Here is a 15,901-nt window from a genome sequence, read left to right on the forward strand (position 1 = left end):
AAAGCAAGTTATTTACTGGCAAATGGGTCCGAGGATATTTGACATTCTGACACGTGTAAATAAAATTAATGACGGTTGATGGTAGGTTCCATTTGACTTCAGTTTCAGTGTCGTGATGTTGTGCATGCTGGCTCACCGTCTCGCTCTCATGTCTTACTGAGACACTTTAACAACAGAACCAATCGCTTATGTTATTAGCAACAAAAACGACCAATAGAACGTAATGATAACGACAACTCAAACACACTGCATGCACTACAAACAGAAAATGTTACTAATTTGATGTTATGACAAGCTTTGGTCAGGCAAATTCCCTCATGTTTGTATGCATGCTCGACTGGTTATACGACACTTCAGCACTTTCAGCTGGCTAAAGGACATGATACTGATCCCAGTTTTCCAGCCTTCACTTACATGCAGGGACTACAGCATGCACCCAGTCCACCAGAACAAACAGGACTTGTCCAGACTGCAGGACGTCCAGATACTAGGATATGATCGAATAGTGTATGCAGATGGACTGTTAATGCGTGTCACAGGAAGTAAAGCTTTTAGCAGATGTTTGATCCAGACAAGCAGTGATGGATAAAGGCTTTCTTACTGCGTCATTGTTACCCTGTAGACTACCGACCCCTGAGATCTGCCAGTGAGGACAGCACCAAGACACACTGTAGTAAAACTGTCCTTAAACAGGAGGCTTCAAACGTGGAGACAGACGTGGAGTGGACGCCATTGCACAATGGTGGGCAAGGCTGCATGGGTGAAGGGACAGAATAGGGGAGAACAAGAAAAAAGGTGGAGGAAAAGAAGGAAGGGCAGACATGAGGTTAAGACAACACAGTAGAAATGGTTGACATTGAAGGACATGGCAGTCACATGGAGTGTGAGATGAGAGAAAGAGATGTATGTTTGCACAGAAGAATGAAGTAAGTCATTATCTTTCCTTTCTATTCAGAATTCAGGTCTTGCTCTGTTTCAGCTGGCAAACCGAGCACGTCTCAGAACAAGCAGTCAGCAATTGCTTTGTCGTTTGTCAGAAAAAGTAAATACTGTCGAGGTTGTATGCAAGACTAAAGGAGGAGTGTCTCAAAGCACTGATGGTGGATATTACTTTTTTTTTTTTTTTACACCTGAAATGATAATCTGACTCACCCAGAATATTGATTTGTAGCAGTTTATTTAGAGAGCTTTCCATGGCTCATAAAAATAAAAAACCATAAAATAGCAGTAGCAATAAAAAATGAATAAGAGAAAAATAAGAAACACAAAAATATTAAAACTATGCACATAGTAAAGAGAACAACAGGGCCCCTGTCTTAATGCACGGGCAAAAAAAATAAAAATTTCAAACATGATCTCTGCAACATTTCTATTGCATTTCATGTGATTATCCTCGAGGACCTGTAAAAACATAAACATCGAAGAAAATTAAAAACAAAACAAATGAATATATGATTTCATTTACCAACAACTCATTTGATAATTTGGTTACCTGCACAGCGGCCATTCTGACAATAAAGCCTTTACCTCACTGAAAATCAGAGGGAAAAAAAAATCAAAAATTAAAGACGAACAAAGGAGTAAAAAATCAGCAGTCTTTAGTACAGTGCTGTCTTCTGCTAATTAATATTTTGTTGTAATATTGCATCTAATTGAACTGAAATTGAAAGTGAGAGGAAATGACAAGAGGATGATTAATAAGGCTGCCTGGGAGTTTAACTGTGTTCATAGTTCACACTGTGAAGCTGTACTGCATACCTGCATGTCACTGGCAGACATTTCCCCTTCACTGGGATAGGCCACTTCCACCACTGAGTTCATTTCACCATGCTGAATGGTTCGAGTGATAGACCTGCCGTCCGGCCAGGAGACCTCCAGTAACTTCACCTCATCACTTCCTGCGAGTCACGGGTAAAAACAAAAAACTGAGCATCACATGAATTTACACCTTTTGATATTGGGTTTATTATGTGCAATAAAAAAAACTTGAGATGTGTGTCCCATCCTCTCGTTGTCTTTAAAGTATAACATGTAGAGGTAGTTACCTAAACCAAAGTGGGCGACAGGCTCCATCTCACACAGGTACCCAGAGCCTCCGTCAATGATGCGTGTGTAACCTACACCCTGATTGGTGAAGGCTGTTACCTTGGCGCCCCGGGCAAAAGAGCCAAACTGGGTGCGAGGGATGACCCGCAGCCACTTATTGGACGAGCCCTGACAACAAGGATGACAAGTTAGGTTGTGGAGCCAGAGCCCACACACACTTGCACGCACGCACGCACGCACGCACAGATACACGCACATACACACACACACCTGTGTGACTTTGAAGACAGAGATTGGTTGCTGGGCGCTCTCTCCATGTGCCAGCAGCAGGTCCAGCTGTCCGTCCCCATCCACGTCTGTCACAGTGCCACCTGTCCAAAACAGACAGAGAGCTTTCACTGCTCTGACCTACATAAGCGCTTCACTGTGGCGTTTCTCCGACAGCTGTGTCTCTGCAAATCTCATCCAAGGAGAGAGGAAGCAGAGAAATCACATGTTCCCTTCAGGTCGAAGCAGTTGTAGAATAAATTTGATAAAAATGTGTTGTCCAGTGTCCTGTGCTCTGAGTTTAGAGCTGGCTGACCTGTTCCTCTCCCCTGTGGCTCTGCAGCATCTCCCACATTAAGCTCGTGGATCAATGGGTCCGCCCCAGCTCTATTTGACACCCTGCAAACAAACACATAAGATTATACAAATAGCTAGTAATTTAAACATTAATCCAGGATGTGTGTTACTGCCAAGCACTTCTCAACCCTCATTAAACTTGGCTCCACATAATAATTAAAATCTTACTTGAACAGCTTGTTAGGGGCGTTGCCTCTGTAGGCAATATTGTTGAAAAACACCTCCAGTTCCTTGTCATTATCAAAGTCAGCAGCAATGACTGTGCGAACAGGGGAAGGGGTGGCAAATCCTCTAGTAGCTATGTCCTGCACAAGAGAACACATAACTTTTTAAATCAGCTGATAAAGCATTAGCATTTTACAGACTTTTATATGATATTCTTTTTTCCACTGTCTTGTTCTCCTTTACCTGAAATTTAGAGTCGCTGCCCTGCAGGTAAAGTCTGTGTGGGCCGTTCCAGTTGCCATAGACGATGTCTGTCTTCCCATCGCCATTAAAGTCAGCTAGTGCCACTCCTCTGCCGTGCTGGGATCGGTCCTCCACACCTGTGGATATGGACACAGTGTTAAAAGCTGTAGTGCTGCCAGTGCTGGAAAAAACAATACACTGTATTTGTATATGAATTCTTTTTTAAATGAGATTTTATGTCTTTGGTGACATCTAGTGGTGGTATTAAAGAAGACACTGTGGCAGATAACAATGCACACTGATTCCCCTTTATCAGTTTACATTTCCAGTGAAATAACCACAATATTTCAATAACATGCTCTTCTCATTTACGCAAAAGGAATAGTACAGCATTTTGCGTGTTTTAATTTGTTGCTGAGAGTTAGATGAAAAGACTGATACCACCCTCTTATGTGGCCATTAAATTTAAAGCCAATAATCCTATTTTCTAAAATGTAGAACTATTCCTTTCAAGAAAAAAATATAATGTAAAAGTTGCAAAACATCAGATTACTTTAAAAAAAACTCACAGATTCTGGAGTTAATAACAAGTATTTCTACTCCTAACATATGTGCTTTCATGTTCTTCCCTTCCTGTGCCATACTCACCTGCCTGTCTGGCCATATCAACAAAAGTCCCATCTCCATTATTCTTAAACAAGAAGTTGGGTCCGTTCTCGTTGTCACAGAAAATGTCAGACCTGGCCTTGTTCAGGATCGGTCCAACCACCACACCGCGACCACCTGCACAACAAGCACGTTGTAAAAGCCAACCTCAAACCATCACACGCTGAATTTCTCCAGCCTAACTCCTCCTGACCCGTGAGCTTGTTGACCCCAGCCGCAGCTGCCACGTCAGACAGGGCGATGATGCCCCTGCTGACATCACTGGCAGCTTCGTCCATCTCTAAGAGAGCGTGAGGGCCGGTGTTGCCGCTGGCGTAGTTGGCCACGTAGACTGAGTAACGGCCTGTTCCCTGTGGGGCAACAACAGCCATGAGAAGTGAGAGGAAGTAAACAGCAGGGAAATGAAGAATCACAGGGGGTAAAATATGAAGAATGAAATCATGTGACTTCATGAATAGGTTAAGTGGGTCTACTGACCTTTCTGTCAATACATGCCACAGAACGTCCTGCCATGCGATTAGCAACGCCACGACGCACATTGAGCTCGTCACTCAGAAGATCCTCGAAGCGGCCATTACGAAACTTGAAGAGCTTGTCTGAATACGTTGCTCGTCCTTCATAAAAAAAAAAAGAGAAGCTAGTTATCATGTGGAAAAATCATTCATATACCTGAAATTACTTGCTGGAGCCATATAATTTGTATAAGTGAGGAAGTGAGGATTGATCTTGACAGTGCACTATTTACCAGAGTAGGCATTGTTTGTGTTGAGGAAGTAGATCTCCTCACGTCCGTCTCCATCCACATCACATGCTGTAACTCCAATAGCGTTACCCGCTCTGTCCCTCAGGGCGTAGTATGGAGAGTTACTGTCATCAATAGCAATGTTTACCAGCCTATTTTGAGTGCGATCGTACTTCAGCACCAAGTTGGGCCCATTGTACCTGAGGGAGAACATCGTATAGATTTGTTTTGCACACACATACTTGCATAAGAATTTCTACAGAAGGTAACAAACTTATAGCTGTATAATATCACGCCATCAGCCCCTCACCCTGCCACCACCACTTCTAGATCGCCGTCACCATCCACGTCTGTTACAGCCATCCCATAGTTGAGCTGTGTGGGATTGTGCAGATTGTCAGGAGGAAGCATAGTCTGTGTGACAACCTGGAACATGGGCTGAGAGGTCTGGGCGTGAGGCTGATGCCAGAGTCCGACCAACAGGAGGAGCAGCAGACGTGAGCCCCACATCACTGAAAACTAATGGGACACAGAGCAGGGCTGTGGGTAATGGGTTTCAATTTAAGATGCACAAGTCTTTTGTATGAACAAATTTAATATCAAAGTTCAGGCTCCACATTAGGTAATTTATATTCACACAAGACTGCCAATATTACACATATATTTTACACATCTTTAACCTTTCTTTAGCTGAAGTGCTTCATGAATTTTATCTTTTCTATTTAAATAGAACAATAGAAAATGAGAATTACAGGTAAACAGCAGAAAACATATGGCGGGGGGGGGGGTTACAAAGGGCCTCAGTTACGTGAAAGGAACCAAGAGGATGTTTAAAGTGTGCAAAAATGAAATACACAGAAGCAGTTACAGTCAGTGGAAAGCCACAGTAAATGATCATTTTAAGTAGGTTTTCTCTCCAGATCTACCATTGAACACCAATTTAGTTTCAAGTTCAGCAAAATCAGTCCTACATTTGAATTGATTAACAAAATTGATGATTATAAAAAATAACGCACCATTACTAAAGACATTTTCATTACTATTAAAAATCATGCACATTGCAATGAGATCTCTATTAACTAATCAATGCATGAAGCGTATTCCTCATCTCTGTCTGGTCCTGGGCAGACTCGCAAACAGGAATTTCATTTCTTCAGTATTTAAATACCGTCTTACCTGACAAGCTCTGTCCGTGTATAAAGATGGAAATGATCTGATTTTGCTGCAGTGATGTGAATGAAGTCAGCGCTGATATGAAATTATTTGTCAAAGATCCTCCACCTTATACAACTTCTGCTGTTAACATTTACGAAATAGCTTGTGTAACGTGCACAAGATTGACCAATCAGCAAAGAGCCATCTAAATATTTAGAGCGAAGGCCAATGGCTGAGCTGTGCTTCCGTGAGCCTGTACGTGAGAAGCGGATGTTTGCTGTGTTTGTAGTCGCTGCTATTATAACACATTACAGCAATAGCACAGAAATAACACAGTGATAATTAGTGGCGAGGTAAAAACCCTCAGCTGTGAGGTTAATATATATTCTGGTGAAAAACAAATGTTTTGCAATCACACAAACAGGCTCGTCGTGCAGAGTGGCTCAGCCGCAGCACAACACAGGAACACCATCTCCCAGAATGCTGTGGGTTGTCCTACGCCTGCGTCATTAGTGCGACGAAATTCTGATGCTAAACAAACCAAACACGGGTAAGCTGAAAGAGCAACAACTACCTTATATAATTGTGATTAAAATAGTCTGTATGAAAACGAATTGATAAAATTGCACTTAAATGCAAAGCGATATTAATTTTATATTTGCGTTTTCAATAAACAGTTATTATAGCCCCGGAGAGAGGAATTTTAGCTAGTTAGCTAAATCGGTTAGCTAACTGGAGCTAACTTAGATGTATTGTACTGGTGTAAATGCTACTTGTTTGATTTTTAGACTCTGCTCCAAAAGTGCGCAAGCTAGTTGAAGTTGTTTGGATATGAGATGATTAATGTAATTCGCTACCTCATCATTGTAATTCATTGTAATTCACAGTGTAATTTATTGTACCCTACATATGCACATCTCCACTTTACTTATGCACACCCTCACTTTACATACCTGTACAGCACACACTTGCACTTTAACTGCTCTTTTGCACTTCTGGTTAGATACTAACTGCATTTCGTTGTCTTAGTACGTGTACTCTGTGCAATGACAATAAAGTTGAATCTAATCTAATCTAATCTAATCTAATCTAATTCTGTCGTTAAAACTATTCAGGATTCGTTTAGAAATCTGTTAACATTTAATGAAGACTGAATGCATGATATAACGTTTTTTTTTTATTGCATTGCCTCTTCTGTTTCCCCTTCTCCATGATGCAGATGTTTTGATAACATCTTTTAATAATGGAGTTGGAACAGACGAAAGAAGACAGTGCTCCAACCCAGCCAACACCCACACCTCCCTCTCAGTCAAAGAGGCCAAGTCAGGCTCTGTACGTTCCCAAACAACGACTTCATGCCTCCAAAGACAAAGCTCAGACTCAGGGAGAAGTTAAGCCGAGACCCAGGCCTCGCTACACAGACAAGGCACGAAAGAACGCTAAGAACAAGAAGGACAAGGCTGGAGGGGAAGATAATGCGGGACCTGTTGGAGGAGAAGGTGGAGGTCAGATACAGAACAGTGACACTAAGCCTGATGTAAAGAAGGAAGGGAGGCTACAGGATACAGATGTGCAGGTTAACGGGCAGCCTGAGTCGACCAGTGTGGAGACAGATGTTACCTCAGGGCTGGAAGCAACATCCCCTCAGGAGGAAAATGGGGAAGAGGAGAGCTGGGACACTTTGTTCAACGATGATGGAGATTGTTTGGATCCGCACCTGCTTGAAGAGGTGAGAGCTTGGTGTACGGCTGGTCCGTACAGAAAACAAGACTCGATAACCAGGAGAACATATACACATTGTACACCTAGCTAAAGCATAAAAGCAGAGACATATAATTCAAAATTAATTGCCTGTATCCCTTTCCTTCTCTTGTCATTCATCCCACCCTCAGCTGGCTTTGAAAGAAGGTAGAAAGAAGGAGTCAGTCCAGGAGCCCAGGTTCGATTACTACAACATGAACCGAGATGATGATGGCGACGAAGACGACGACATCGATCTCAGAGAGGATGAACTCTCACACATTGTAGAGATCTATGACTTTCCTACGGAGTTCAAGTCAGAGGACCTTCTCAAGTTATTTCAGTGCTACCAGTACGTATAGTTCAGTGTACAAAAGCCAACTCTCAAATATTTAAGTAAATTACAACATAGTCTCTATTCATCAGTATGCAGTATTGAGGTTTTTTTTATCCTCACTGCATTTTAAGATTAACATTGGTACCTTTTATAAAACTACGGTGGATGTAGCATAATTTTTTGTAATTAATGTTTTCTCTGTGAGAGTATGACTTAACAGAAATGAGAGTAAAACTCTGGTCAAGTGTATGACTTTGACATCTCAGGGAGTGTGGGATCTCTGATATGTGTATTGCATCTGAGATCCACAATTTTCAGAAGAATCTGTCTTATCTACGTTTGGTTTACATAATGTTTTCTTGACTGTTTTTGTGTGACTTCTGACTGTGATTTCAGACAAAGAGGCTTTGACATTAAATGGATTGATGACACACACGCTCTGGGCCTCTTCTCAAGCCCCATAGCAGGTTAGTTAAGTGCTACTTCACATAAACAGTAGTTTAGGGGGAGAATACTTTACAATACATTATCCTCTAATGTAATTATTTTTGAGACACTTCCAACTTGTGCAACTTGTGTCTTATCTCTTTTCAGCCCGTGAAGCTTTAAGATCCAAACATCCACTGATGAAGTTGCGACCACTCTCCAAATCCTCCTCTGCCACAAAAGCCATAGCCCGTAGCTGCTCAGGTACAAATAATCCGTCTTCCCACTTGTTTGTTAGTTTGTTTTCTGTTCTCACACATTTAAAGACAAATATGATCTGTGTCCCTCTTCATTCTCCTTTCCGCCAATACCCAGACTACCTCCTGCCGGCTAAAGAGAGACCTCAGACGAGTGCAGCACTGGCTCGCAAGCTCGTGATTGGTGCCCTTGGTGTAAAGAGCAACCTGACGAAGGAGCAGCGCGAGGCAGAGAGGAGGAAACTCCAGGAGGCGAGAGGTGCATCGTACACAGAGACATTATTCTCACCTTATGATTGTGGTCTTATACATGGAGCCATAGTGTGACTAGCAGAACCTGTTCTGTCCCTTTGGAGCCTGAACTAGTCTGTTGTGTGTATATATATCTGTCTACTAGTAGTCACAAGTTGCTAAAGTTGTTGCTTAAGTAAATAATGGGCTTATTATGTGTCAAGCAGCGTGTCATTCAGGAAGAACATAGGTGCTCAGTCAAGCCAAGTGAAAAACACACAACAGGCCTCATCTGACTGTCCTAGTTTTTGCATCACAATGTTTCTACCACAAGTGGGAGCTCTTGTTACACATAACAGAAAAAAATTGAAAGTGTAGTTGCAAATTGATGCCAAGAGAAGTTGCTCTCTGTCCATTCCTGTGCAGATCATAACAGGTCTATAATCAGTACAGCAGCCATTTCCCTTCAGAGATGGAACATAAGTATACAGGCACAGAAAACCACAAATGGCCGTCCACTGAGCAGCCAGTCAGGAAGTCAGGGCCTTGAGTATAGCAAACTAAAAAAAGCTCCTTTGTTCTTAGCATGGGCGCACTGCTGTGCTCTTTATTTAAGATCACAACACGCACAGTAAATGTCAGTGCAGACGTGCATCATGTGCTGAACGTTGTGTCCTTGGAATGGATGCCACGTATGGCTGCCTCCAGAGATTAATTTACAGCTGCCTCTTCAATCTGCCTCAGCTTTTCTCTTCCCTGCATGTGGCAAAGATGGTGATATAAATTTAGAGCAACAAATTACCAAAGTGTTGTTTATTTAAGGGCTTTTGCTGATTGATATGTTGAACTAACTGTCTATGATTTATCTTTCAGAACAAAAGCGCCTGGCAGCCAAACAGAGGGAAGATGCTTGGGAGGGGAACTGACCAGACAGAAAACAACCCCCCCTTTGTCTGTAAGATTCCTTGATTCAGCAGAGGTTAGGGACTTCTCTGTTTCTTCTCCTGCTCTGTTTTTCTCAATTGGCCACTCCTTCCTACCACCACACTTCCCAGAAATGGATTCCCACCAAATTTTCCTTCCTCCTGCCACTGTCCCTTAGCCTGCAGTGTTACCTCAGATGAGAGCATCCTACCACTTCCCTCTCCTTTATATTCTTGCTTTCTTTGTTCAGGGATCAGTCTCTCATATGGACTTGTTTTCATATCTGTAACACTGTAACTGTAAGGTCTGTACTGAAGCACTGAGCCTAATCATTTGTAATTCATTGAAAGGATTATTTTCTGTATAGATCCAGACCATCAAGTTTGTCATTATATATATTTTAAAAAATGTTTTTAAAGATGACCCAAGTAAATCCGCCTGTAAACGTAAGGGCAGCAAGGTTTTCTGTTAAAGATCACGCCTCTCTTAAATTCAGTCATGACAATACAGTACTTTATTGTATATGAAGACATTGTTGAAATTTGATTATGTTTTAATGGTTTGAATTAAATGTTGTGTTATATGCAAAAAAATGCAGCATTGTTTACAATTTAAGGCCGCGGAACTTAATTAAACTTTGACCTTTCTTTTAAACCTTCATGTCAGGTCCATTTGCAGCATTTAAACTGTGTTGTGTCCCTCTCTGTACACATTTTCAATGGGGGGATTCATTTGTCCAAAGAGAACTAATGATGATGAGGATGATAATAAGTGTAATAATAGGTAATGTTTTTTTTTTAATCCATTTTGGGGACAAAAAATGTCAACAGGGATAATTCTCTCTGTCCTGGACACAGAAACCCGTCACCATCTTTCTAGCCAGATGGATTAAAGCAGGAAGCATCTGTAAGCCAGGGGGAAATAGGGTGAACACTGAGAACTTGGAGGAGTCTTCAGTAACAGTAGTGTAGAGCATCCCATTGTTGTATCCCGCAGTTGTCCATACCCCAAAGCAGAGCAGCAACAGTCTAGCATCGGGTATGTAGTTCTGACAAAGCAGTGAGACTCCCAGCTTACCCTTCAAATCCCTTCAAATCCCTTTCTAACTATATTTTCAATCATTCATCTAACAGCTTTTTATTTTTTAAGAGACACAGTGAAGATCGTCATTATTACAGTTTATGTAGCTAGTACATTTAAAAAACTAAATCCTGAAAAATTTGTAGTATGGGTTCTTAAAGTGGCTGCACAATCACTGATCCAGGGTCTGTAAACTTGAATAAAGCTGTTGAGCAGATATTGTATAACAGCTGTACACATTTGAATTTGTCTGTATTCATAAAAAACAATAAATTGGTGAATAAATTATTTAAAAAAAAAAAAAAGGTTGTATTTCCTCTCCTGTTTTGGTGATGTTTGCAGTTGAAGTATTGCATGAGCCAATGGTTGGGGAAATTCTCTGACACTTGGGTTTACCACAACTCTTTCAAACTGCCACAGACAAAAAAAATTGTGGTGGTCAGTCTCAACAGGCTGTTTTTCTTTATTCCTTGAAAGCTTAGATTTCTGACTTGTAAAAGCTTTTCACTAGACAGAAATAATGTCTATTTAATTTAACTTTTATCCTCAAATTCAGTTTCCTAATTCAGAGTCAACTTTCATAATTCACTACCAGCTTCCTCAGACACGTCCGGGCTGAGGAGACTTTTTTTTTGACAGCTGGAGGCCGCCTCCTCCTCTGAGGCTTTCACCCAGCTGACCACAGACCATGTGGCACTGTGTCTCCTTCACCTCCTCAGCCAATAATTAAGTCTCATTCTCCCAGCTAGGAGAAAGCTCTGAATATTTGTCAAGTGTTCACAGTTGGTGAACTTTGTATCAAAGATAAACGTAAGATTTGCCTATTAACGTTTGGCCTCATAAGCAGCTAGCTGTCAGTGGATATGTTGATACGTATGTTAATAACAGCTTGCTGTGTGCATACATGTTTGGAAAGGTGTTCATTCATATTAAAACATAATGTCCTACATCTGATCAGAGTACTTGTATAATATTTGCCTCTATCACCACTAAATATCCAAATCCAGGAGAGAACCCAGTTTGTAGAACTGCAGCTCAGTGGCTGAGGGCGACTGAGACACAGTGCCACGTGGCTCATCGTGGGCTAATTAAAGTGCTGCAGCCTCAGCGGAGGCACCGTTACATGTTCCGTTTTTGTGTTCATTTCTTTTTAGATTAGTGATTCAAAATGAGCACTGACAAATACAGTCTCTGCAGGTATCGCTGTCTTTGCAGAGAGTCCTTGTTTCCAGTGATGTTTTTGTGCAGTAGTATTGGTGGATTCAGCATGAGGTGTGATGAAAAGAAAGAAAGTTATTTTTTTGTCAGAAGTGAACTCAGCACATCATACAAACTTGATAAAAATGCATCTCAAAGCATGTGTTTTCATGTGTTTTTATTGTTTTGATCATTAAAAATCAAAAGCAGTATTATACTGTATGTTCTTGTGTTTTTGATGATGGTTGGTATATAAACTTTTAGTTTTCAGTTTTAGTATGATTTGTTATTTTGGTAGTGAAAGTGAATTCTGGATGGTCATGTGATTTAACTATTGTATTTAATATATGTATATGTATATATATTTACAAAATGATAATGCATTTAATAATTTTGTCTCAGTATCAGCTACACACTGATCAGCCACAACATTAAAACAGGTAACTGGTGTATTTTTTTGGCTTACTCAAAAGCTATCAAGCCATGGAGAATAACTGAAACTACTAAATAAGTCATATTACTGATGTTTCAGAATTAACTCTCAAAAACAGGACACAGATAAAACCAATTAACCATTATAACCAATTACCTGCTTTAATGTTGTGGCCGATCCGGGTATGTACTGTATTTGGTTATGCATTTTCTCTTACATCTCATCACCAAAATCTCTCTTCCATGACTGAAGAGCAAGCAACTAATATGTTGTATGTTGATTCGTTATTATTACAGCTTGTGATTTAAGCTCTGCCAGGCCTCTGCTAGTTTCAGTACACACATGACCTCTTTCATGACCTACTTACATGACATTTCAATGTGGAATAAAAGCAAATGTGGACAAATTTTCTTTGTTAATTTGCCAGAACAGAAGTGGACCTCCATGTGCAGGAGCCTGTAACTCTTCTTTACCATCATCGTGTGAGATCTGAGCCCTGCCTATAATCTCATGCTTTACTGTGGCTGCACAAGGAGGCGATGTACCGCAGAACAGCCTACTGGGTGCCTCACACACAATCATTAGATTAACTACACAAACACAAACCACTACTAAGCAAGTGGTGATTCTAAGTGCCAACTCTGCCCTATATGTGCTGCACAGAAGCGCTGTTATGTCATGGAGCAAATGAAATGTGAGCCATGGTCTAAATGAAGGAATAAACTAATGTTCCACCACAATAAAGAACACTGGTAGGGTGGTGCGCTTCCTAGCACCAAACACTGTCAGCAAACACACCTTACATCACCCTCCATCAAAGTTTGATCACCACTTTAGCAATCAGTAGTGTCTTTGTATTATAATTATCATTATTATTTTTATTTGAATTATTTAGCAGGGACCTAGTGCAAATAACATCTCATAGAGAGAGATGTGTTGCATCATATTTAGCAACTTGCTAATTTCCATCTGCAGACCAGAGCTTGTGTTTCAAGGTGATGATGCACACTTAAAGTGAGACAATAAAGCATAAGCAATAAAACACACTGTTTCTTAAGTCATTAGACTCAGGGGTGCTTAGGTTATGCTGTTACAGCCTTACTTTGACTGATATGACCACTAGCTTCAGGTGGATAATGTTAGCTAACTTTTGGTAAATATTGCTGTGTAACTAACATTACTGATGTAGTTTGCTGACTTCACAACTCTTCTCCAATTTGGCCACTGTAACTGCAGTTTATCATTTTGCCAAATATAGCATTATTGTATAACTTGTAGCTGCAGTGGCTGCTGTTTACCAAATCTTGCTTTAATCATGGGATGAATGGACTATTGCTGGACATGATATAACAGGGGGCATTCATGCTCATGTAGAGGACAAGAAAAAGAAACAGAGAAGATGGGAGATGTGTGAAAGGTGGCAGTGTGAGCGAGAAACCCTAAATCTGGCAGATGCTGATGGACAGTACCAATTTAAGGATCACCAGGGGATGGAAAAGGAGCATTCTACCCTTCTGAGAAGGTCAGAAGAACAAAAATTGAAAAAGAAGTGCTATGATCAGGCAAAGGCGAAGAGCCCTTAACATCGGTGAGGCTGCATGGTCGGACTGGGAAAGAAATTCTGGACCTGGACTTATTCACTGCAACAGGCCCTCACCCCAAATAACAGGCAGAGATGACGGTACTGATAAAAACTTCAGAAACTTTATGGACGTTTTGACAGTACACCGGCTGACCGATGTGGCAGTGCACTGGGATTTGTCCTGGTAGTCGCTATGGCCATTCCAACTATGTTGGAGAGACCTCTGAGAGTTGAAAGGCATGAAGATGGATGCAGAGTTTGTTCTTGTTTCTGCTTGATAAATTTCTAACATTAGCTTTGCAAACAGGCCAGTATAATTTTATCTTGTTTTCTAATGTTTGTGATAGCTAACTGGTTAGTTAACAGGCAGGTCTCACTTTGTGTGTCTGGTAACATTAAATTACTTGCCTATGGACATTCAGCTTAATTGCCAAGATACGCTGTTGGTATGTTGTTAGCTATGATGCTAGCAGGAGATCTGTGAATGTCGCTGTCTGTAGCTAGTGTGCTGGCTATGGGAAACCGTCCCGTCCTCTCTGCAAGCAGCAACTGTAGCTGAAGTTTTGTTTCGTTGTTTGCTCTGTATCATGTCATCCATTTGTACAACATGCAGAAGGTTTGTGTTTTGGATTGGATTTTGGATTTATTTGGTTGGATGAATAATTCAAAATGCTATGCCAGGTAATGTTACCTCCTTGTTAGCTTAGCTACAAACCTGTGGCCCTCTCTTTGGTCACTGTAGTTTTGTAAAAACAATCTAAACAACTAACTCTTTCTAGTTTTTACTCTGTTGTGTTTATGGTGCTGTGTTTGTGTGCACGTCATTTATTTGATGACGTTTTTTAAGGTTTGTTTTGCTTCAGCTATGAGGGTATCCACTTCCACACAGTAGCCTATAAGACACCACTGTAGCAACGCATGTCCATGAATTTTGGGGGCAGAGTTTGTGAAGGAGCACAGGGAGGGTGTATTTGTTTAGCTGTTGAGTTCAAATATCAACAGTCTCTCTCAGGCTCCAGCACTGCTTACTCTACCTTAAGAGTAACAGCTGACAGCAGCACTCTCACCACTGTGCTGCCACTATCACTTAAAGCTACATTTTTTAAAGTTTGCTATTTCCTTGGTTGACTTTGATTTATGTACTATTACTCATTTGATTTTAATGTCCCATTTTACTTATTAAACATGAAAATGATATTCTGCTCATAACTAATAAAAGGCAAAAAAAAGAAAAGAAAAAAAAGACACCAAAGAAAGTCACATATTTAAAGTATAGCCTATTAATGTGACAGTAGGGAACTGTGAGTTTCCAGTGTTTGTATGTGTTCAACAGTGGGATGAGGTTGGAAACAACCATAAAACATGGGTTAGCGCAGGCTCCCTGGGAAAAGATGGGAAATCCAGGACTTTGCTGTCAAAAATCTCTGAAGATCTTTTTTAAGTCTGCTGATGGAAGCAAAGAAGTCTAAATGCTGTTGTGATCTGACTATCAGACTTGCATGAGCCACTGTGTACACTCCCTGAACTTCTGTTAGGGATAACTTCATTATGTCATTAATCTTTACTACATGGTCAATTTAATATGGGAATCTCTTTTAGCAAGTTAGCAGATTCCCCAAATCCTCTGCAGAAACTGTAGCATTAACTATTATCTTTGTTCTGCATTATAAACTCTGCAGTCAAATAACCATGCCTCACATAACCATACAGTTTGTCAATCTGACGTTTATTCTTTCTCTACCATTACCGAGTACTGTTAAAGGCGCAATACCGTGGTACAACCAGATCTCATCTGATGTTACCGATGTTAAACAGGTAAAGAACAAACAGATGAAAATATTTATCATAATATTATTAACAATACAAAACACAGCCACACAGGGACAAGTTTCAACTCAAAAGTACATTAAAATTCTGCATAAATTAGAGACCTAAAGAACAATATTCCAGAGAGGTAATATAAAACTGTACATGACAATACATTTGCAATACATTACAATATTTATTCAAATACGGCAAAATAGCACCAAAAAATAAAAAATTCTCATTCAAA

General features: G+C 40.6%; 2 protein-coding genes across 2 annotated transcripts; one reads left to right on the plus strand and one right to left on the minus strand.

The window, feature by feature from the left end:
- Window positions 1–1,160: 1,160 nt before the first annotated feature.
- LOC111229215 (cartilage acidic protein 1-like) lies at window positions 1,161–5,777 on the minus strand. Its single transcript, XM_022755442.1, has 14 exons — window positions 5,663–5,777; window positions 4,797–5,005; window positions 4,490–4,686; window positions 4,222–4,358; window positions 3,938–4,094; window positions 3,727–3,861; window positions 3,079–3,215; window positions 2,839–2,975; window positions 2,630–2,712; window positions 2,317–2,417; window positions 2,046–2,214; window positions 1,759–1,898; window positions 1,493–1,531; window positions 1,161–1,401 (listed from the first exon to the last, which is right to left on the minus strand). Exons 2-13 carry the CDS (start codon window positions 4,994–4,996, stop codon window positions 1,529–1,531), a joined length of 1,596 nt encoding a protein of 531 aa, XP_022611163.1. The 5' UTR covers window positions 4,997–5,005; window positions 5,663–5,777; the 3' UTR covers window positions 1,161–1,401; window positions 1,493–1,528.
- Window positions 5,778–6,133: 356 nt separating this feature from the next.
- On the plus strand, window positions 6,134–10,860 carry r3hcc1l (R3H domain and coiled-coil containing 1 like). Its single transcript, XM_022755443.1, has 7 exons — window positions 6,134–6,191; window positions 6,861–7,370; window positions 7,534–7,733; window positions 8,115–8,185; window positions 8,313–8,408; window positions 8,520–8,660; window positions 9,506–10,860. The coding sequence occupies exons 2-7, from the start codon at window positions 6,885–6,887 to the stop codon at window positions 9,556–9,558; spliced, it is 1,047 nt and encodes a 348-aa protein (XP_022611164.1). The 5' UTR covers window positions 6,134–6,191; window positions 6,861–6,884; the 3' UTR covers window positions 9,559–10,860.
- Window positions 10,861–15,901: the final 5,041 nt, after the last annotated feature.

Source organism: Seriola dumerili, unplaced genomic scaffold, assembly GCF_002260705.1.
Source record: "Seriola dumerili isolate Sdu_G_001 unplaced genomic scaffold, Sdu_1.0 BDQW01000230.1, whole genome shotgun sequence".
Classification (NCBI taxonomy): domain Eukaryota; kingdom Metazoa; phylum Chordata; class Actinopteri; order Carangiformes; family Carangidae; genus Seriola; species Seriola dumerili.